Genomic DNA, 23956 nt, shown 5'->3' on the forward strand with positions numbered 1-23956 from the left:
AGCACACGTACCTTTGGTTAAACAATGCTTGCTTATTTTGAATACAATACCTGCTTGTAAGCCTTAAAACACAATGCACAGAGCTCCATTATTAAGCTTAGAACTCCCTAATATCTCACTAGATAAACTTTTCTGTAGCTTAGGGAGTTATTCTAGCCAAGTGTTAATACACAGACCATTGTTCTAGTTGTCCTTACTTTTCTACTTTTTACATAATTTTTCTGCTGACGAATCTTGTGGCTACTGCTTATCTCTAATTGCAGTTCTGCTGTCTCTGAGGCCTGCCTCTTGCAGCTTTCCCAAAACCCTCTGATTTTATGGATTCTCACAGTTTGGGACCTGGAAGAGAAATGGTTTCTTGAATCCCTTTCATGTACATTGCTTATGTTGTAAGAGTTGATGTCTTTATAGCTTGGAATTTCCAGGAGACTTGGGCACACAGGGTGGCAAAATGCCCTGTCAAAGGATGAGCTCACTATGACCACTGACTGTGTGTGCTGCAGTCTGTGCCCCATGAAAATTCCAATTTCTAGCAGGAACTGAAATAGAAATGTAACTGAGCTGTGGATGGTGAGTTTGGCACAGGGGTGCTTCTACAGGGAGATTTTAGGTGCAGTGAAAGGCTTTATTGAGGCATTTGAGAAATGAATGGCTGTGTAATGGGGTGTACCTGACTTGTAGGGCTGTGAGGTTCAATCAGGGTCCAAAATACCACCAGAACAGCTGGGGAAACATTAGGATTTGCTAGTGCTGTGTGATGCTAGAAAATTATAGCCATTAATGAGAGCTTCTGCTGCTTTTTGTAGCCACTAGAACATGAGGATTCAGGGTAGGGGAGGTGAGATCTGGGAGCTCCAATCACACTTTTCCCAGTTGCTGTCAGAAGTTTCTCCTGGCACGGTAAGGTGCCCTGCTGATACCATTGTTTTGGCAATTGCAGCCCATTCTAAGTGTTGTTTTCTCCCTTTGCTCCTCAGAAAGAACATAACCTGCAAGTTTTGGGGCTGGTGAAGTCTGATGAAGGATTCTATCAGTGCATTGCAGAAAACGATGTTGGAAATGCACAGGCTGGAGCCCAGCTGATAATACTTGACCTTGGTAAGATACACTGTGACAGCAGAGAGCCAAAAGTGGGGAGGGACCATTCCAAGGGACCTTTCCACATGGTGGGTTCAGTCAATAGCTCAGCCAATAGAGCAGGGTGATTTTTTTAAAAATCATGTGGGTGATCCAGTGTTGTTTCCTGTTCACTTAGTGAGGAGAACTGAAGGAATTCTACAGGATGCATCCTGTAGTTTGAATAATATTTGGTGCAATAATCAAACATGGTCAGAAATGTGGCATGCTGAGGTTTACAAGCAATAGCAGAGTAGTCAAAATGAAAACAGTCACTAAAATCACAAACCTGGAAGAGAAGCACTTATGGAGCACACCCCAAATCACCCCAAATATTTTATATCAAAGGAATTCCAGTGTCAGAAGCTTTTTTCTGCTATTAGTGTAAAAAACAGTGAGCTTTGTCATTCCTGCAACCTGCAGCTGCACATCTGATGGTTTACAGCTGCAGTTCAAGGTAAATATTTGTCCCTGTGCTCCAATCAGTGGAACTCCTGCCAGTGCTCCCTGAATTGCATGGCTGGGGTGGCAAAGCAGAACAATTGGTGTTATGATTAAAAACCCCAAAAGAGAGGTGCTGCAAATATCATCACTAAGGCATCAGGTTGTTTTGCTCTTTCAGGTCACAGAGTTCTGAAAAATAATTTCTAAGAGCCCAAGGAAGAAAACCCCAGAGGATGAGGGGTGCCAAGTCAGACAGGAAAATACTAAAAGTGTACTGAGGAGGGCTTTGTGTTGTCTTTTTGGAGGGGGGTTGTTTTAAATGCTAATTTCTCTCTTATTTGGATGGAGAGGATTTAGGAGAAACAGTCTTAGCCATGGCTGGAGGTTTGATGGAACTTCACACCTTGAACAGGTGTGACTCTGCTGTCCTGGCTTTGGTGTCCAGTGTGCAGAGAGTAAACTTGGAATGAGCCATGAAGAGAGATTTCCTGTTTAATTTCCAGTTGTTTTGTTGGATAGCTGTGCACTTGCTACTCCCTCTGAATTCCTCTTTGGATCTGGATGTGTTTTACTGCTGGCTGAAGAGCCACAGGTACTTCCCACAAGGATTTGGGGAATGCAGGGTGCCCTCTCCTGGGGTCAGGAGCTTTAATGCCACAGAGCAGTGTCAGGAGTCTGCATCCAGCACTGCCCTGCTGTCATCAGATTGCCAGAAAAATGATGAAAAGGAATTTAATTTCTGCTCTGTGCATTAATCACCTGAGTGGTTTGCAGCCCCTTCCAACAGAAGCATTATTCCATATTTTCCATGTTTCAAACACTGAATAATGAATGGCCTTGGCTTTGGGAGCCCTGCCCAAGCCTGTGCTTGCACCCAGCTCCCAGCAGTGGTTTCTAAATGACTCTCACTGTTGTTATTGGAGTTCCTGTGGTCTCACTGCTCTTCCTTTCCCTCCCCTGCTGTTTGTCCAGTGGTTTCTCCTTCCTGCTCTGCTCCAGCACCTCATCCTGCTGTCCTCAAGGACTTTGCTCATGATGTCCTTTCTCTTTTGCATGCTGCCAGAGGATTTGGGCTGCAGTGGTGGAGTCTCACTGGGGGTGTAGAGACACACCCAAGGCCGTGTCCCTGGAACTCTGGGGCTATGAGATGCTGTTCCCCAGCAGTGGGACACCCCATGGAACATCTGAGTGCACCTGTGCTGTGCAGGGGGCTGTGATGCCATGAGGAATGGGTGTGATCTGTGAAATCTGACAATTCACAGGTGGAGGAAATACAGATATTGGGTTTAAAATACCTTCTCTCAATCCATGAGCAGTGGAGAAGGAAACTATTCTGGGAAAGAGGGAAAAGGTATCACATGCAGTAGTGGCAGCTGGCTTGGTATGAAAATTCAAACCCCTAATTTGAGCAAAAACTATTCTGAACATTTCAGTCATTAATTCAGAAAACTTTTTTGTTTGTTTCATAGCTGCTGATGAGAAATGCCAACTTTACCAATTTGAAAAGTAACTTCAGTGAACAAAATGTTGATTAAGTGTTCATCAAAGTTCTTCCCAGTTAGCAGTGCTTCCCTTCCCGTGCTGATCTGTTTTCTCCTTCCTGCTGGAATTGGCAAACATCTGGCTATTTACAAACCATTTCTCATTAGCCCTTTTGCTTATCAAATTGATCTTGAATGAACTAAATGCAAATGAGCAAGTGGAAGCCCTGGGGAGTTTCTCAGGGAGGCCACGTGAGTTCTCTCATCCAAGTGAAGTCCCACATCTGTGCTCTGTGCTCCTGGAAGGCAGTGGAAGTTTGAAATGCAGGGAGGGGAAAACATTCATCTGCTACAAAGGGAGATGTCTGTGTGTCTGTGTTTGGACAGACTTCTGACTTGGAGAGAGCAGGAATTTCGTGGTTCACCTTCTGCACAGCCTGGGCACAGCCCCACAGGAACCTGTGTAAAGTCTGTCTGTGACTCTCATCTCCTGCCATGAGCTTGATGTAATCATCCATATAACATTTTAGGCTGGGCTTTTTGGGTTTGGGGTGAGTTCTGGGTGGCTTTCAGTACACAGGAAAGTGGAAAATGTTAAAGCACAGAATTGAAAGGCTTCTTGAGTGGCTTTCCTCTAAACTTTGGTAATTCTGTTAATACATTTAGAAAAGTTTGCACCTGGAAAGGCATTGGCCATACAGAATCCACAGCCCTTGCTTTTTCAGGAATGTATGAAAGAACTAGGATGTTGAGAGCAGAGACTTTTAGGACAAGTGTTTGTAGTTGAGAAGGTTGGAAGGATAGAAAAGAGAGGAAGATTTGGGTCAATGGTCTGAGTTAAATCCTCTTTATCCCTGTACTGAACATCAGATGTAGAATTCTGCAAGGAGCTTGAAAAGCCTTTGTGTGCTTTCCAACCACTTTGGGATTTGAAGCTGTGTCCCTGTTTCTCAGATACTGGCCCTGGACACTCATTGCCTTTCAGAATTTCCCTGGAGTGGCTCTGCTGCCTGCTCTGCCTTTCAGGAAGAATTTGGGAACTCCCTAAAAGAAGGAAGTTCCTCAATGACCTCATTGCTTTGCATTTGAACTTCTCATTCTCAGTGCTTCTCTCTTTGCCTCCTTGATGAAGAGATGAGTGGTTTGGTGTCCTGCAGATGAGGGGTTTGGTGTCCTGCAGATGAGGGGTTTGGTGTCCTGCAGATGTCCCCATGGAGGATTCCTGCCTCCTGTCCCAGAATCTCCATCGTGCCTTGGGAATGCCTTTCTCAGCAACCTCAAATCTCTCCTCCCCCATTTTTACACAAACCCAGCTAGCTTTACTTCCAATCCTCATTGCTGAGCCCCTGAATGTCCCACTTATGGAGCAGATACTGAATTACAGCAGAGCCATTCCTTGTCATCACTTTTACAGCATTTTTGTGCGTGTGGGGTGAGACCCTCGGGGTAACAGAGGCATTTGGGGTTTCTTTGGTGCTGTAACCCAGCCTTGTCCAGGGAATCTGGCCCTGCTCACGCTGCCATGTGGGGACTGGGAAAAGAACAGGTGGCAACAAGTAGGAGGAGGGAGGCAGATGGTTCCCTGTCACCCTGTGTGAAAGGCATTGACGAGTACTCAGGCACCGGGGAAAAACAGGAGTGATGCCTGAACACTGTGGAAAGCATGGCTTGGACTGTAAACAAATATGCTGTGCTATGGGAGAACAATTTCAAACCATCCTTTCAGATGCACTGTGTCACCTTCACAACTGAAGGGGGGTGTTTTGTGGGGCTCTTGTACTTTTATACTGCAAAATTGGGGTTTTTTACTGGGTTGTGACTTGTACAGGAGTGAGATCTCAGAGTGAATGAGTTGAATACCCTGCTGTAGGAACCATGTTAGGATTGTTTGTAATGGAACTGTTTCTATAAAATCAGTTTTTTCATGAAAAAAGGTCTGTGTCCAAGCAAGGGTATCCTGCATGTGATGAATTATTCCCAGCATGGAGAAGCAAGGAGGAGGAATTAGAAATCTGTATGTAGTTGTAGGGCTGTGAGGCTTTGGGATCACAGAGACATCTGGGGATGGCTCCATGGGACGGTGCAGGTTCCTCAGGGAGGAGGGGCAGGGAATGGGTCACCCTCAAAGGCTGATTCCAGCATTTGCTCACTTTGGACAGGGTGATGAGGCAGCCAGGAGCACTGGCACAGGGGTCAGGGGATGGGAGGAGGGCAGTGTGTGTCTGCTGGAGACTGGGTCCTGCAGGGCAGGGAGGAGATGGAGCTTTTAACCCAGCCCTGGTGCTCCTGAGGGGTTTGAGCCATGTGGGGGTGCTGGGTGTGCTCTGTGTGTGACACTTGGAGTTTCCAGAGTAAGCTGGAATTCATTGCCTGGGTCTGGCTGGTAAGTGGAGCTGAGAATTCCAGCCTTCAGCTTCCAGACAGGAGGTTTTAGCTTGTTTGGGATATTTTTGGTAGGTTTCCATAGGAGACTGTGTTAACAAGAGGCAAACCATTTGATCCTGAAGGACCAAAGCACAGCAATGGTCTGCTCACAGGGCAGGGGTTGGGGGTGTGTGTCCAGGAGAGCAGGAGGGATAAAGAAGGAGCTGCCAGCTGGACTCCAACACAAAGTAAAAGCCCAGGGAATCTGGAATCAAAGCAGAAAATTGCCTGGAAGTGCAGGGATGTAGGAAAGACAAAGCTCAGCTGGAGCTGGAACCTTTTCAGGGAAGGCTGTGGAGCAAATCCCCCTGGTGGCCGTGGTGTGGGTGCATGAGGGGGGTGATGGTTGGGACCATCAGCATGGATCTGCCAAAGGCCAGCTGTGCCCAGCTGTTCCCATGGCCTGCTGAGGGGAAATGGCTGGGCCTGTGCTTGAGAGGAGAGAAGCAGATTTGGTTTGCTTTGCCTTTAACCAGGCCTTTGGTGCTGTCTCCTGCTGGGTGTCTGTGGTTGAGATGACCCCCAAGATATCAGAAAGTCTTTTTTTCCAGCCCCACGACCGAAGAAGAAGTCGAGATTTGTTGGTTCTGCTTCTCAAGGTTGTTTATTTTCTCTTACCTGTTACATTCTTTCTCTGACCTGCTGAGATCTGCCCAGCAGGTTGGGTTGTGGCACAGTCCCTGCCCTTGGGGTGGTGTTAACTTGTTATACTAAGAACTACCTGTACTTTATTTACAATAATTTTCCAATACCTATCACCTATGTCAGACAGTCTGTCTCTACTCTAAACCAATCCAAAAGTGTCACCATCCCAGCAGAAGATGGAGGACAAGAAGAAGAAAAAGAAGAAGGAGAGGACACACCCAGATTCCTCCATCTTGCTTCTTGAACCCCCATTCTAAAACCTCAAAATTCTACTTTGTCACCCTGTGACAAATTCACTATCATGCTACTCAAACTCTTGTGGCTTGTAACTCCTCACACAAAGTTGGTAATTGTTTCCATGGACTAAAATCCAAGGCACAGGTGTCTTTGACTCTGTGCCAAGGTCTCTGAGCCCCCTGCCAGGGTCTGGGATCACTCAGGGCAGCCAGAGGAATGTCCTGGATCCCAACTGTCTCCAGGAGTATCCCTGAAGCTAAACTGGGGCAATCCAGAGTGGATGATGGGATGTGTGGAGAACCATGGAAACTGGGAGATGGGAGGTACTGGATGTGCTGAGTTTGATTCATCCTGGAGCCCCTGTTGCTGCTCAGGCAGGGATGGGGACACAGGGCAGGTGGTGGGGACAGGGAAAAGCTGCAAGCAAAGGAGTTTCTGATCAGACAAAGCAGCTTCACAGGGAGGAGCTGCAGTCCAACAGCTGCCCAGGGAATCTCTGCTCTTGGCAGGTACTCAGGGCACACCTGGACAAGGTTGAAGGTGGCCCTGCTCCAACTGGGCTTCAGGGGAGCCCCCAGACCTGTTCTGTGGTCCTGGCACATTGTGAGGCAGGGGTGGGGATGGACCCTCTTGGTGTTGGTGCTCTGCATGCAATGGCCAGATCTGACAATTCCATGGGATGGGTGATCTCCTTGGAGAAGCACCAGTGCAGGTGTTGATGGCAGCCTGACATCACAAAGGATGTTTGAGTAAAGTCTGACAGCACTGCACGATCCCAGTGCCTCTGCTCAGTCACATTCTGGGGATCCTAACTTGGAGGGAGTTTTAAAGGCATCATTTATTGCCCTAAATCAGTGCTTTATTGAAGCAATTGAGTTCTGTCCAGGCCTGGTGCTGCATAAACAATTCCTTTTAGTGTTGGCACCTCTCTGCCAGGGTTTGGCCCGTGAGCTGTGTGCAGGCTTGGAGCACTGAAGGGAGCTGGGTGTGCTGGGGGCTTCTCTGAGCCCCACAGAGGTGGAGAACATCAGGAATCTGATCCAAGTTTCCCAAAGCCAGCACATTTTAGTTAAGATTGTGCTGGAAATCTGTCATTTCTGCACTGCAGATGGTACTGGACTGTTTGAAGTCACTTCAGGCTGACTTGGAGATTCCCATTCCTCACACAGAGGCCATTCCAGCTCCCCTGACCTGACTGAAAAGATTCCCAGCTACAGCTGGATTTTAAAGGCAATGTTAAAAGCCTTATTTCAGTCAGGATAGATGAAATACTCTGTGTTTTCCATAACTACAAGCTTCATTATGCTGTTTTAGGAGGCAAATAGAAGTTCTTGTTGACAAGTTTTGGCTCCTACTGAAAGAAATGCAAAAGTTGGCACTGAGAGGCCAACTGTGCTCTGCTTTGAAAAACTCAGTTCCACATTTGGGTATTTGCCATGTGTAAAAAATCCCATAAATAGGCCTTGCCTGGTGGAAGCCCTGAGGCAGACTCCTCTCCTGTCACCTCAGGACCTATTTTGGATGTTTTTACAGATCTCAGATGTACCTTCTCAGGCTCTCTGTCTGACAGAGGTGATGCTTTAGAGTATTTTTTAGTTACATATTGTGAATGAAAGCATTCTCAGTCCATGGAATTCTTGAAAAATCTGCAGGGTGTTGTGAATGAAACGCCAGAGCAAGATAAAAATATATTGTTCTTATTCAAAGAGCAATAAAGGAGGACTCTGGGTGTTCCTCTGCAGGGTCTCCTGTTTCCTCTCTCACACAAAAACATCCTCATGTTCTTTCTGCCTTGTCCAATTTTGCATGTCTTAATGGCAAGAGGTCCCTGTGGTTTCCAGGAGTGGCTTTCAGGAGTCTCAGCATCCACCAGGAAGAAATAGATAAAAATTGAGCAGGGAGGCTGCAAAGCCTTGCAGACCAAAATTCACATTTTCTGCCAAGAGGAAAAAGTACTGAAAGGAATGAAGTGTGGATTTTGGGGGAGTGGGAGATGGTGATGGACCTGGGGTGGAACAGGATGTTCAGGCAGCACAAAGAGCCCATGGTTCTGGGAGAGCAGCTCTGTGCTGAGGGCACCTGGCTCTGTGCACTGGGGACATGGGGAAGAACCTCTGCTCTGGTGGAGTGGGAAGATCTGAAAGTCAGAGAATGGAAAATCCAGTGGGATGAGCATCATCAGAGCCAGGAGTAGCAGGGGAGCTTCCTCCCTGCTTCTGTCTATTTGATCTCCACATATCCCTGAGGCTTTCCACCCACAGGATTAAAGTTTGTCCCCAGAAAGCTTTAAAAGCAGCAAATGTCAAATCCCAAGCTGCACATGGGGAACATTTAAGAACTCGTGGCAGTGCTGGGGCTCCCCAGAGCTGAGAGCATTCCTGAAGTCCCTGCCTGCATCCTGGCCCTGCAGCATGCACCCAGCATCAGATGGATGCTGCAGGAACAGCTTGGGAGCCTCATTTGGAGAGCTGTGCTTCAGGAACATAAACAGCATCTGAAATCACAAACTGACTTCAAACACTCACAGCCAAAGCCAAACTCAGAGAATGTTTTGTACTGGTTGTGTACACTCCAGTGCTAATTTTCTGTAAACACAGCAGTGTGTGCTCCTCTTTAGTGCTGAAAGAGTGGGGGTTTGGGGTTTAATTTTGATTTTAATTTACATTACTTAGCTATTATTCCTCAGGGAAAGGCAGCATTTGTGTTTCTCATGGCTGCATGTCTGTTCAAAATGGCCTGGGAGCTGTTTGAATTCAGTCAGTTCCATTTCTTGACTCAATTCCTGTTTAATAAATGATCTTTATTTATTCCTTTTTTATGGGCCTTGCTAATATATAGTCTTATTGAGAAGCAGAACTGATTAAGCCACCCTAGATCCCAAACTTCTTGAACGTTTAACTTGATGAAACGAGAGCTAAGCAGTCCTCAGTAGCCTATTCATGTTTAAAGCTGGCACAGGCTTGGAATAAATTGCTCTAATTTAGATTAAATTAGGAATAGATTAATGTTTGCCAGCGTGCTGTGAATTGCAGGGAGGCAGAACAGCATTTATATTGTGCTTATTAGTTTTCATTTCTTGTTTTATGGCTGTATTTACAGTTGGCTTGGCACAGAAGTGGGAATTCACCTCCTGATGGAATTCTTACAGGGTTGGGTGCCCTGACTTCAGTCTGAGCCCACAAATAAAGGGTCGTGGGGATGCTGCTGGTGCTTGGAAACACTGGCACCTTGAATTTTGGTTTTCACCAGGGGATTTGGTGGCTAGAAGGAACTTGAAGAAATGCCATGTCATGTTGGAAAAGGAATGATAGGTAAGGAATGTTCAGTGGAGGCAGAGCAAGGGCCTGGAGGAGCAAAACCCTTCAGTGTTTTATGAGAAATACACAACACACATTAATACCAGTTTGCTGTCCTCCACCTGTATTATCCCATATTTATTGTCCCACTGCAGAAGTGCACTGAGGTAGGATGTGTATGGAAAGCTGTGAGTCCATTTTATCACTTCTGGCTAATCCTGAATTCCTGAGAGAGTTTCTCAGTCCCATAAAAATCTCTTGGCCACCAGAAAGGCTGATTATTAACACCAAATACACCTCCCTCAACAGCACTGAAATCCACCCATTCCAGTTATGTTTATCATCATATTTTACATATTCCTGGCAGCTTGGCTGGGTGATGTCATGTCAGGAGTGCTTTGTCCTGGGAACAAAGCAGTGCTGATGGCTCCTCTGCCTGGTTCTGCCTCTGGCTGCTGCTTGGAGAGGAAAATACAAATAATCAGGAGTGGATCACGAGGGCTGTTGTTTTTAGTGGCTTTGCTTTTTCCATCCCTGGATGAGTGGAAGGGCAGGGTTAGCTGTAGCTTGATATCCATCATGACTACCAAAGGCATTTCCTCTGCCTTTATTCCTCACATCCAGGGCTCTGAAGATTGACACAAACACCCTTAATTTGTAATTGATCCCAGGCTGGTGTTGGAAAGGGAAAGATCAGATTTTGTCAGTCTCACACCAGCGGGGAGAACAAACACATGGGCTTGGTCTTAATTGGTTGCTTATATTTCAGAGTTGCTAAATTACACAGGAATAGCAGAGACAGCAGAATGCCATTTGGGGAGAAGGGACAGGATTGGTTTTCACTGGCTGAGTGGGTAACAGGACTCATGCTGATGAAGATCTGGAGCTGGGAGAAGCCCCTGGTCCTTATTGGCAGGATAACCTGCATGGGCTCATGGGGTTTATTCCCTAAGGAAATGCCATAAATCCAACAAAGAAATGTAATTTTTAATAATGTGTGTTCAGTATTGAAGCCAGCTGTAAAATGTCACTGTTGTCACTGGGATAGAACAGCCTGGAGTGGAGGATTCTTTTTCCTGGTTGTTTCCCCTCTCTTCTCCCCAAAAAGAACCTCATAATTGTGCATCCAGAGTCCTTAAAGGACACGTGGATTCTGTGTGGTTTTCCTGGTCACATATCAGCACTGGAGGTGTTGAACGAAAAGAAAGAGGGAGAAAAGTCATGCCTGGATCCAGTCACAGCTGAATGAGGATGGACATTCCACCTTGCCCCTTCTTCAGCACCAATCTATATTTATAAACTGCTTTCAAAACTTTTTTCTTGGGTATTTTTAACAGTGGTCAGTGACCACAGCAGATGCACATTTAAATGTTGCATCTCTTGCTGTAAACCCATCATGTACTTCTGGGGAACAACCTTCAATCCTTGTGTGCTGGGAAGTGCACCCCAAATTCCCCAGCCCCTGTGCTGAGAAAAGCAGCTGTATTCTGAAAATACTCACAGGGTTCCCTTTTTCTGTTAGAATTAGAAATATGAGGAAGCAAGTGAACAATACAGGTTTAAAATGAAAGAGAAGAAGTCTTAATTAAGAGTTTATAAGATTCCCAAATATCTTGATACTCCTCTAGTTCTATAAAAATGGCTGGGTGTGAGGTGGGCAGCAAGGAGCGCTGTGGCCTTTAGCAGAGAAATCCAATGAAAATTAATAAAATATCCAGTACCACACCTAACAGTGCTGCTCTGTAGGTGGTTATAGACTAAAAGAGGAAAAGGGGGTTTGAGGGGGTCTTCTCTCTCTTAAAAAATATTAATTGTGTAGATATAAACCTAAATGGAAGGAAAACGGAGCATGGTAGATACATGTAAGAAACAAGTAGTTTAATAAGCCATTAATAATTAGTTTAAGTAAGTTTTTTAAAGAGCTTGGAGAAACAAGGACAGTTTTGACAGCAAGCAGCTTGTTCAGCCTCATCTGCTGCAGCTCCAGTTTGGCAGAGCTGGTGCTGCCAAGTTGTTCCAAGTGGCAGCAGCTCCCAAACAGAAGGGGAAGATGTCCCACTTGCAAGGTGGTTTTTGGAGAGAAGCAGCCACTGGTGGTGTTGTAACTGCACAGTGAACCCTGTGGCAGAGAGCAGTGATGCACCTGACTCCGTGTTCTCAGATCTTGGGATTCTGCTGCTCACAGTGACCATGAGATGTGTCACAAAGTCTCTTTTCTGACACAAAAGAAGGAGTCAGAGCTCTTCAGTTCTCGTTCTCAAGGTTGTTTATTGTTTCTTATCTATAAAATTCTTTCTCTGGCCTGCCAAGGTCCATTCAGTGGGTCAGACAGAGGCACACTGACCACCCTCAGCATGGTGTTATCTTTTTATACTAAAAACTACGTGTACAATATTTACCATAACTTCCCAATACCTATCACCCATGTTAGACAGTGAGCTTCTACTCTAGACCAATCCAAAAGTGCCAACATCACAGCAGAAGATGGAGGCCAAGAAGAAGAAGGAGAAAGGCTGGACACACCCCGATTCCTCCATCTTGCCCCCTGAACCCCCATTCTAAAAACTTCAAAAATCTATTTTTCACCCTGTGATAAATTCACTATCATTCTCCTTAAACTTCTGTGGCTCGTAATTCTTCATCTAAGGTTGGTAATTGTTTTTTCTAAGGGCTAAATCAAAGGCACAGGGGTCTTGGGCTCTGTGCCAAGGTCTGTGAGCCCCCTGGGCAGGGACTCGAGTCCTCCAGGGCAGCCAGAGGAATTTCCTGGGTTCCAACAGTCAGAAGGTGAATTTGTTACTTTATGATTCTACATTATATTAAAGAATTATTATACTATATAATATTAAAGAATACTATACTAGACTAAAGAATACAGAAAGGATACTTACTGAATGCTAAAAAGATAATAATGAAAACTCCTGACTCTCTCCAGAGTCTGACACAGCTTGGCCCTGATTGGCCAAAGAGTGAAAACAACTCACAGCAGAACCCAATGGAACAATCACCTGTGATAAACAATCCCCAAACACATTGCACATGAGCACAGCACAGGAGAAGCAATGAGATAAGAATTGTTTTCCCTTTTCTCTGAGGCCTCTCTCTGCCTTTCAGCATAAAAACCCTGGGTGAAGGGATCATGTTCAGAGAATGTGAGTGCCACAATGTAGGGTGACACTGAGCTACAGCCCCTGTGCCCCTGCAGTGTCCCACACAGGGACAGGGACTGTCCAGAGGCACTTGGAGGAGCATGGCAGTGCAGATGAAAGTCAGGCTTATCAGTGATGTGGGAGCAGCAGCAGGATTTGTGTTTGCTGGGTTCCTTTCTTTCACTTCAGGCTCTTACTGTGGTGTTCCTTGGAAAATACATCCTGAAATAGTTGTGGCATGGTCATGGAATCTCGGGGTGGTTTGGGCTGGAGGGACCTTAAAGCCCATCCCATGGCAGGGAGACCTTCCAGCATCCCAGGGTGCTCCAAACCCATCCAGCCTGGCCTTGGCACTGCCAGGGGTGTCCTGATCCTGCTCTGCCAGCACAGCAGCAATTCCTGCACTGTCTGCCTGCAGGCTTAGGGGGCATTTTTGGGATTATTGGGGATTTTTGGGGCATCCCCAGAGCTCCCAGCACTGTGTGACCCCTTCCCTTGGGAGTGCCAGCTGAACATCCCTGTGGGAAGGGAAGGGAAGGGAAGGGAAGGGAAGGGAAGGGAAGGGAAGGGAAGGGAAGGGATGGGATGGGATGGGATGGGATGGGATGTGCCCAAGGGCACCAGAGGAGTTTTTGGTAGGACCCAGGGGAACTTCAGAAGCATCTTGAGCTCTTCAGGTGTGCCAGTGGCTGTGCAGAGCTGAATCCTTTGCACAGAACATGGGGTTTTGTCTGTCACTGCTCCTCGAGGGCTGTGCTTGAACAGAGCTCAGTTATTTGAGAATAAAGTCACAGCTCTGCTGCCATTATTAAAGTCAGATTGCAGAACACTCTTGCAGGCTCTGCTGATCTCAAGACATTTTTTTTAATTCTTCAGAGGAGTTCAATTGATGAATATTCACAGTAAGAGGAAACTCTGACCAGGGTTTTTTGGGGACACTTCCAGGCAGTTTTTCTGCCTCAGGTTCTGTATGTGGGTTTTGTATGGGGTTTTTGATTCTTTTTTCTTAAGGAGTAGCTGTTAAAAAATATTTAATTCTTTAAATAATTGAATCTTCACTACTGAATTTGAAGGTCATACCCATCATTTTACAACATGTATTATGGTTTGAATTTCTTTCCAATGACAAAACGTGTTTCAAAGCCGTTTTGCACTCCCTGGGGACAGGTGAGGTGTGTTTGGCTTATTTCCCTTTTTTTAATAACCTGAGTCTCATGACTGAACTCCCTGCAGGGCTTTTTCCCCTTTCCATCCTGCCCTGGAGCTCTGGGCTGGGGCTGGAGCCGGGGGGTTCCTGCTGCCTTTCCTGGAATGCGTCAGCGGGGCTGTCCCGCCTCTTTAAGGGCTGTTTTATGAGACAGGAAAAAATCCAATTGTTTCCTCTACACCAAAGCATTTCATGCTGAAAGGGGAATGGGAGGAGGGCTTGTTATCAGGAGGGGTTTTATGACTTCCTTTAAAACACAGGCTCTCAGTCAGAATGTGTTTATCACTGTTTTTATATATCCCAGTTTATTGAGCACCCAGCAGTGCCCGTTCACGATGTGAAACAGAACCAAATGAATGCCTAAAAATCAGAATCACTGAGTGCCAGTTAGACACTTGCTTGTTCTGGATTTTTGGGGAATTTTTTGCACTCAATTTGTGCATTGAGTGAAGAGTAAATAACAGCTCTCACTCCCAGTGGTGATGTAAATTTATCTAAGGCAATTAAGAATTTAAAATAAGGCATTTTACCTGCTCTGAGCTAAACTTGTCAGCATAGAGGAATAAATAAGGAAGAATCTCCATTTCATTTATGAGGAAAATGAGGGATATTGGTAGGGGAGGGTCTGTTCAACAGGGTGAGAGTTGAATTTGGGGTTCTCAGAAGGCTGATTTATTATTCTATTCTATTCTATTCTATTCTATTCTATTCTATTCTATTCTATTCTATTCTATTCTATTCCATTCCATTCCATTCCATTCCATTCCATTCCATTCCATTATGATATGATATGATATTATGAATGCTATACTAAAGCTATACTAAAGCAATAGAGAAAAGGATCCATCAGAAGGCTAGAAAAGAATGATAATAAAAACTCATGACAGGCTCAGAGTCTGACACAGCTGATGGTGATTGGTCATTAAATCAACACAATTCACATGGAACCAATCAAACATTCACCTGTTGGTAAGCAACCTCCAGACCACATTCCAAATCAATCAGATAATTATTGGTTTCATTCTTTTCTGAGGCTTCTCAGCTTCTCAGGAGAAAAATCCTGGGCAAAGGCTTGGAATTTCCAGAAAATATCATGGTAACACAGGTGGTGGCACTGCCAGGTGGGCACCCAGGGGACTGGAGTGTCCCTAGAGGTTCAGATAAGGCTGGAGCAGATAACATTCCTGTCCCCACTTCGTGTGGAGCTGATGGCATCACTGGAATGTTGTTGCCAAACAGGAGGAAACCTGGATATGCCAGCAGGGGGAAGGCAGGAAAAGGGAAATCTGAACACAGCATGGAAAGTATTTCCAGTGATTTCATAACAGCCAGAGGGTTCAGTGAGTGGTTTTCAGGTGTGGCTGGGTTGTTTAGAAAAGATCTCCTGGGCCCCCTGGCTGGTGGAGCAGCTCTCTGGGCAGGCTCCCTCTCTTTTTTACCCATGGTTTTCCTGCAAGATGAAAATGTGGGGTCACACCCACCCCATGGACACCTTCACCTCTTGGATGTCACCAGCCCAGTGCTGGGGCAGTTTAAAACTTGTTACTGATTGATTCCAGTCCAAATCCTTGTGGCTGTTTGCACACCCTGCAAAGTATTTTGATAAAAGAGTTGTAGAATTTGATATCAGCTCAGAAGGAGCCCTGGGAAGGGCAGCTTGATAGAAGGGCTTGAGGATCAGCAGCTGAATCCTCACCCTGCATCCCTGGGATTCCTCTGGGGCTGCCTTGGCTGGCTCTGTTGGTGTCACACCTGAGCAGCACAAACACATTCCTGTGCCTTGGAATGCTGGAGGACGTGGGGAAAACCATTTCCATGGGGAAAATAATTTCTAGGACAAAGTTTAAAGTTCTGCTTCTGATGTGGCTGGGAATTGCTGCAATGGCCAGGGGTGGAACTCTGCTGCCTGGAGTTGTGCTCCAGGAGTTCCAGCATCCCTCTGGTTCCAGTTCCTCCACAGCAGGAGATAAATTGTGGTGCAAAGCACAAGTCACTTGCTGAATGTGCTTTTAAAAAATGAGATTCATGAAAACTGTGTAGGAATAACTGCAGAGAACAGCCCAGAGCTGGAGTTACTGTTTAAGAAGTGATAGAGATGTTAGAAGAGATTTGAGTTGCTTCTTCCATAGTGCTGAAAGCTGGAAAGGACAAAGCCATTCCCTGATTGGTGTTGGAGCTAATTGGGGTGTAATTACTCATTAACACAGCTCTGAGTGCTGAGCTCTGCTCACCCAGCTGGGGATGAAGCCTTTGTAACAGCACTTGAGGCATTTGTAGAAAACACAGGGGAAAAAAGAAGGAAATCCCTAAATCTTTGGGGTACCTCCCCCAGCTCCTGGCAGCCCCAGGAGTGTTGAAGTGCAGTTCTAGGCCTGGGGGGTTTCAGGTCCTTGCTGCTCTCTCTGGGTCTCAGCTGGTTTTTCAGGCATCATGATGTTTTGTTGTCTGTGAGTGCTCTCCTGTGATGCCGTGGGGAGGAACGTTCCTGCTCTGAGCCCTGCACCAGGCTGGAACTGGGTGTCTGTTCTCTGGGAAATCCTGGCAGCTCTCCCAGACCCCTCAGCTCTGTGTGCACATCACTGCACAAAAGATGGATCCATTTCATGATCTGGGAAGAAAAACACACAAATGTGTGGGGATGGGGTTTAGATGAAGCAGATGAATTTAAAAAATATTCCACTTCAACTCAATGGAAGGAATTTTAATGATAGGTAAGGGGTGGATTTTGCATCAAAACCATGTAATTTGAAGCAGATCACCTGACAGACAGGTTAGAGAAACCCAAGTATGAGTGATTGGAAATTGAAGTGGATTGGAAATCAAGCAGGACAGTGGGAACGGTGCTGAAAGCAATGAGCACCAGGCAGTTCCATCCCTTGTTGCTCAGTGGGAGCACTGAGGAAGGAGCTGGTCAGGTGCAGTGAGGGTCTCCAGTCCAAGGGAGCTGATGGCAAGGGCTGGGATTTAAACACAGGGAAAGCCTGGTGTGATACTGGCTCAGCCCTGGAATGTCATTCAGGAGCAGGGAGATGCTTTGGGAAGATCCCCTGGCCCCATCCTGGGCTCTCCTGAGTGATCTGCAGCAGCAAGGGACTCCCTGGGGAATGGGATCCTTCTGAGGCCAGAGGAGCTGAAAGTGGTGCATTCCTGCAAGAAATCCAATGATGGGACATAAAAAAAGGGGGTTTAGATAAAAATAGATTTTGCAATGAATGTGAAATTAATGGTGTCATGTATTGATCAGGAGGGGCTGCTGGAGAGCACTTAATTGGGATCTTTAGCTATTAAAGTGTGGAAGGGATAATTAAGGAGGTACCCTGGAGTGTGTGTCTCTGTGATGTGCATTTGGAATACCAAAATGGTCCTGGCTCTGGGATCTGTCTCCAGTTCTGCCCACAGGCTGGTGTTTCTTTGTACAAATCTGATGAAATCCATGGGTACTTCTTAGGTCTGTGTCAGGACCTGCCCAGGAAACAGAACAGGAAAAATGAGAGTTCTGCCAATTGAAGAGTTCTCCCAAGCTGATGCTTGGGTTGACAAGGGGCTTTGACAATTTAAAATCAGACTCCTCAGTGTTTTTCCCTGAAGGTTTGGTCATTCAGACAACATTTTCTCCTTTAGTCAGGTTTTCTGGGAGGTTTTCTCATTGTGTATCAGAACACAAATCCACATGTTCTGGTGGAGATGCTGCAGCTCAAAGCTCAACAAGCTTTCTAGTCCTGAATTTCTTTCTGGGTAAAAGCAGAGCAATTTTAGTTAGTTTCCATAATTAATGAAGAAATAAATGTATTTGGCAGCATGGGTTCCCATGTGGAAAATGTCATCAGGTGGTTTAAGCTTGGTAAATAGTTCAGAATGCAGAAAAATTCCATGTACCCTGAGCTTTGGGGGTTTGTTACTAATTGTGCTGCTTGGAATACTCAGAGGTAATTGGGGTCCAGCTGCTCAGAATCTCACTGTTACATTTACTGGCTGGATTGCTTTAATAGGATTTGGAGAGAGTGGCTCTTCCTATGGTTCAGCTTGTGCTGTTAAATCAGCATCCTTTTAATGCAATAATCCCTGGATTTATCCTGCCTTGGAGTAGCAACATAGGAAGACATGACTGAGGCTAAAAGTTTGGAGAGTGTGGGTGTAATCCAGAGCAACAGCTGTTTCTGCTTGTTAGAGTCACTGTAAAATGATGAAATGGGGGCTGTGGGACCGAGGAAGATGGCAGGAAAACAGTGGAAAAAGGGCTGTAGCTCCAGTGCCATGGGCAGCAGCAGAACCCAACCAGGGCAGGACTGCAGGGTTTGACTGGATGAGTTTGCACTGAAAGGAATTCTGTGTTTTCATCTGTCATTTTGTTATGATTGAGAACCATGTCAATGAATTGTGCATGTTAATGAGCTACAGTAGGAAGTGGGGTCTGGGTGTGCATTTGAGTAATAACCAGAGGTTGGGGTTTACTGTCACACATGTGCTCCAAAGCAATGACACTGTGGTTTGCTGCTGGTAATTCTCCTCAGGTTTATTTTACCCCCAGTTCCACCCTTCCCTCCCCTGCCACTTCCATTACAGTGGAGATTTGGTCTGCTTGCCTGACAGTGCCGTGTCCTGTACTCCCCATTAGTGGTCAGTAGTTACCTCTGCCTGCATGTCAGCCTTCAGTTTAATGGCCTTTTTTGTGTGTTCATTTTCTTCTGTTTCCCATCGTGGTTTTGTTTATTTCTTTTACGTTTTTTTTTCTTCTGTTCTCTTTTTTTTTTTTTTTTTTTTTTAACCCGTGGTGATGTTTGCCCTTCATATTCCCCAATGTTTGCACATGCCAAGATGTTGCCATCCCAACATTACCTCCCACTTCACTGACCAGTGCCACTAATGACCATCTAGCAGCAGCCCCAGCGGGACCCCTGCCCTCGGCCCCGCGGGACGTCGTGGCCACCCTGGTGTCCACCCGCTTCATCCGGCTCACCTGGCGCCCGCCCGCCTCCGACCCGCACGGGGACAACCTCACCTACTCCATCTTCTACACCAAGGAGGGCATCAACAGGTAATCATCCCCTGGGGAGGGGCTCTCCTGGGCTTGGCTGCCACAGCCTGAGGTGGAGGGGTGGTGTTCTTCTGCCTCCTTCCCGAGCCTCCTGGAGGGAGGAGTTGCACAGGCACTGGAGGAGTTTCACACTTCTTGGGGCACTGGAGGAGTTTCACACCCCTGGAGGAGTTACACCCCTGGAGGAGTTGCACAGGCACTGGAGGAGTTTCACACCCCTGGAGGAGTTGCACAGGCACTGGAGGAGCTTCATACTCCTTGGGGAGTTTCACACACTGGAGGAGTTGCACACTCCTGGAGGAGTTGCACAGGCAGTGGAAGAGTTGCACAGGCAGTGGAGCAGTTTCACACTCCTGGAGGAGTTTCACAGACAGTGGAGGAGTTGCACACTCCTGGGGGAGTTTCACACACTGGAAGAGTTTCACACACTGGAGGAGCTGCACACTCCTGGAGGACTTGCACAGGCAGTGGAGGAGCTGCACACTCCTGGGGGAGTTGCACACTTCTAGAGGAGCTGCACAGGCAGTGGAGGAATTTGCACACTCCTGGAGGAGTTTCACACTCCTGGAGGAGTGTGAAAGTGTGATGCACAGGTAGTGGAAGAGTTGCACAGGCAGTGGAGGAATTTTCACACTCCTAGAAGAGCTGCACACCCCTGGAGGAGTTGCACACTTCTGGGGGAGTTTCACACTCCTGGAGGAGTTGCACAGGCAGTGAAGGAGTTGCACACTCCTAGAGGAGTTAGACACTCCTGGAAGAGTTTCACACTCCTGGGGGAGCTGCAAGGGCAGTGGAGGAGCTGCACACTGCTGGAAGAGCTGCCCAGGCAGTTTCACACTCCTGGAGGAGTTGCACACTCCTGGAGGAGCTGCACAGGCAGTGGAGGAGTTTCACACTCTTGGAGGAGTTTCACACTCCTGGAGGAGTTGCACAGGCAGTCCTTGAGCATGGTTGGATTGGCTGCAAACCTTCCAAGAGCTGCCACCTGCCCTCAGCAGCCTGTTGGGGACAGAGCAGCAGGAGTGTCACAGCTCCTCAGGGAGCACAGGAACATCCCCTGGAAGCCACGCTGGGAGCCAGAGGCACATCAGGCTTCAAACCCCCTGCAAATCCCCCCTGACCCAGGGACAGCTGTGTGGGGGGCGTTGGTAATGTAGGGAATGCCTCACAATCACCACTTGTGATGGATTATCCCAGTGGATGATATCAATCTACCCCTTCTCCTTCCTGATGGCATCTACTGCTCAGAATTACAGTTTCAAATGGTGATAAGTTTGAGGAAGCTGAAGTGAACATTCATTTGGAGCAATGCTTAATTAATTGCAGATTAGCTTATCAGATTTATTACTCAAGGGAAAATTATCTGTTCACTTTATTGATGAGAGTGTGAGACACAAAGTCATTTGGAACAGAAAACACTCCAGAGGGGAATTCCTACTCTTCCTCAATCCTGTGCATAGACATCTTGTCCAGGCTCATGGCAATTAACTGAGGCAATTTGTAACTTTTTATTTGCCTCACAAATGTTGTTTTTCTGTTACTCCCTTAATTTGGTGATATCCAAGGTGCTCCAGGCCAAGCTCTGGGACAGTGGGAAGTGTTCAGGAACACCCAAATCCTCTGAGGGTCTGAAATTCCAGCTGCCTTGGCCTCTGCTGGCTGAGCTCCCTTCAGTGTTCAGGGGGGGAGACCCAGGACCGTGGCAGTGCCTCCTCACCTCTGCCCCTTGGACTTATTTGAGGGGGGATTGTGCCCCACTGCCCCCTCAGGTGAGACCCCACCTGCAGAGCTGCCCCAGCCCTGGGGCCAGCACAGGGAGGACACTGAGCTGCTGGAGAGAGCCCAGAGGAGGCCATGGAGATGCTCTGAGGGTGGAGCCCCTCTGCTCTGGAGCCAGGCTGGCAGAGCTGGGGGTGCTCACCTGGAGCAGAGAAGGCTCTGGGGAGAGCTCAGAGCCCCTGGCAGGGCCTGAAGGGGCTCCAGGAGAGCTGGACAGGGACTGGGGACAAGGGATGGAGGGACAGCACACAGGGAATGGCTTCCACTGCCAGAGGGCAGGGATGGATGGGATATTGGGAATTAGGAATTGTTCCCTGGGAGGTGCCACCCTGGCACAGGGTGCCCAGAGCAGCTGTGGCTGCCCCTGCAGCCCTGGCAGTGCCCAAGGCCAGGCTGGATGGGGCTTGGAGCAGCCTGGGACAGTGGCAGGTATCCCTGCCATGGCAGGGGGTGGCACTGGATCACTTTTCATTTCTAACCCAGCCTGTTCTGTATTCCAAGAGGAGCATTGCAAAGGGAGGAGGCAGCAATGGAGGGGACATTTCTGCTTCAGGGGCTGCCCAGTGTCACCAGCTGTGACTTGTCCCACCCTGGCCTGGTGCCATCATGAGGCTCCCCTGGAAGCAGGGAGGTGGGAATGAGGGGGTGGCTCCTGTCACACCCCCTGGGGACCTGGGGGAATCTGATCAGGTGGAAGTTCCTGTCTCACACAGCTGCAGGGTTATTTCATCCCCAGGTATTTATTTACTCCACACTTAAGGCAGTTCCCCTGGAAAGGGAATGAAAATTTCAGATTCTGGGGAACTTTGGATAAGCACTCAGGCAGAAGAACCCCAGACTTCAAGATTTGGACAAAAAAAAAAAAAAAAAAAGAAGTAATGGCACATTAAAAGAATAAAAATGGCACATTGCTGGTCTGAGGTAGTAAATTACACATGTGGGATGTTGAAACACTGCTGAATTCACAGTTAACTGTGGTGTGCTTCAGACACAGCAAATGGAGCTTAATTATGTGTAATCACACTCAGAATGCCTCTGGAGCTCCCTGCCAGGCCCCACAGCTGGCACACACAATATCCACTCCCTAACAGCTCCCCAAAGATGCTTTTTTAGATATAAGTGCAGCTTTCACCTTGGCACCTCCAGCCAAACTCCAGGTTGCACTGAAGGCTCTTCCATGGGTGCTTGAGAGTTCTGTGAACCTGGAGCTCCCAAAGCTCCTGAATTGGGGATTAGAGTGGAGCCATGGAGCAGTTGTAAGCATCTGCAGGGTACTGCAGTTATTCTGGACCCATCTGCTTGGTGCTGTTATCCCAACCTGAGCACGTTGGGAAAGGTGCTCCAGGCTCCCCAGGAACAGCCATAAAGGAAAGATTCACTCAGCACTTAATTAGATTAATCTCTCCCTATTTTTACCAAGCTGTTGTGAAGCCACATCCCTGGTTATTACTGAAAATCTGCAATACTGTGACATGTCTATTTATTTTTGGTGGCTGTTGTGTCTTTCCAGTAAAATAATTTTTTTTTCCTAATTTTAAATAATAACCTTAGTTTGCTGATTACCATTTTTTCTTAGATCAAATCAGGGAGTGCACTTGCACTTGAGACAGAAAATGCTATATTTTGCATGTTAATGGGAGCTGGATGTTACCTCACAGCTGTGAATCCATTGGCACTTAGGCTGGGCTCTCAGATCCCATCCTTGTAGCTACAGCATGTCTAAAGGAGGCTCCACTTGGAAACGTGTTTTCAAGAAAATGTTGTGCTCAAAGTGGAAAAATTAGCAATGAAAATTAATAAAAAGCTGAAATAAATGAAGCTGTTTATGCAGTGCCATTTTAGCTGAGCTTATGAAGGGGAACATTCTAGAAAAAGGATGTAAATAGGTATTTAGTTACAGAGAGTGCATTGTTCCCCTCTATAGATACAGTTTAATAGTGCAGGAACCAACAGGGATTTCAGAATGTTTTCAGCCAGGTTCTGCTCAATCAACCACACCAGTGGATGTAAAAAAAAAAAAAAAAAAAAGGGAGATTTGGGATCCTATTTCCCTGATAAAAACTGAAGCAGAGTGGCTGGAAAGAGAGGAAGAGGAGTCTGGGATGGTTCTGCTGGAGTTCTGTGTCAGAAATGCTTTAACAGGCTAAGGCCAGCCTGTCCCTGCCCGTCCCTGTCCCATGGGGAGCCTGGCAGCCCAGAGGGGCTGCATGGTGCTCAGAGCAGGCACAGTTCCCTCCATTTACTCAGTGGGAAGTTCCTGCTTGCTCCTTTTGGAGTTCTTGGCATTCCCAGGGAGCTCCCTCCCAAGGAAGGACGGATGGACAGACAGCGTTACCCAGACACAGCCCCGAGCAGCTCAGCTGCAGGGCAGTGCCTTGAAATGAAGGTTTAATGATTGATCTCCTAATCTTGCCCTCAATCCCTGATAAGAGCAGCTGGAGTTTCCTGGATGGTGGTTGGCAGAGGCCTCGTTCCCCAGGGGGTTCCGGTGCCAGGGTTGGCTGGAGGTCACTGAGCAGCAGCAATGCCCCTCCAGGTGCCCCACACATGACCTGTGTGCTGCCAGCTGGGTCAGAGCTTCCAGCTCACAGCGTGCTGGCCTGGAAGAGATACCCCTTCCCATGCCAAGAGTGCTCCTTCTGTGGGGTCTGCTGCCCTGGATCTGCCTCCAGGAGGTGCTGGAGGTGGGAATCTTCACTTCACCTCCACTCTGTGTGGAAGCAGTGTCAGTGCCATGGCTGTGCCCTGGGTGTTCTGAACAAATTCAAATATCAGCAAGGAGCTGAGGCAAGGCTGGAGGTAGAAGAATATGTTAAAGCAGCTCCTTTGAAAAATCCCCAAAAGCAGCCCCACAATATTAACAGGAATGCCCTAAATCTCGCCAGACTGTGCCTGCTGCTAAAATAGTTTCTGTGCTGGCTCCTGAGCTGTAGGATAAACTGTCACTGTGAATTATCACTTGCTGTCACGGGGATAACAAAGAAACCACTCCGAGTTTGTGGGTGTCAAGTGTAATTTATTCTGTTCCTTCAGTGCATTCGCTTTTGTGCAAAGGGAAGTTGCAGAATTGGGAGCAGTTTGTCAGCAGCACTTGTGGCACACGCTCGTGGTGTTGTGCAGGGAGCACAGTGGAAATCCCACAC

General features: G+C 47.2%; 1 protein-coding gene across 8 annotated transcripts in view; it reads left to right on the forward strand.

Annotated features, from left to right (window-relative positions):
* NEO1 (neogenin 1) overlaps positions 1–23956 on the forward strand; it is a 174846-nt gene that overhangs the window by 108481 nt on the left and 42409 nt on the right. For 4 of the 8 annotated variants that reach the window (XM_030955349.1, XM_030955356.1, XM_030955350.1 and 1 more), the window contains exons 7-8: positions 978–1098; positions 18815–19034. In XM_030955349.1, coding sequence (XP_030811209.1) covers positions 978–1098; positions 18815–19034 — 341 coding nt within the window. The remainder of the gene's footprint in view (positions 1–977; positions 1099–18814; positions 19035–23956) is intronic. The other 4 variants (XM_030955352.1, XM_030955357.1, XM_030955354.1 and 1 more) reach the window with 2 other exon arrangements.

The sequence above is a fragment of the Camarhynchus parvulus genome, chromosome 10 (genome assembly GCF_901933205.1).
Source record: "Camarhynchus parvulus chromosome 10, STF_HiC, whole genome shotgun sequence".
NCBI classification, from domain to species: Eukaryota; Metazoa; Chordata; class Aves; order Passeriformes; family Thraupidae; genus Camarhynchus; species Camarhynchus parvulus.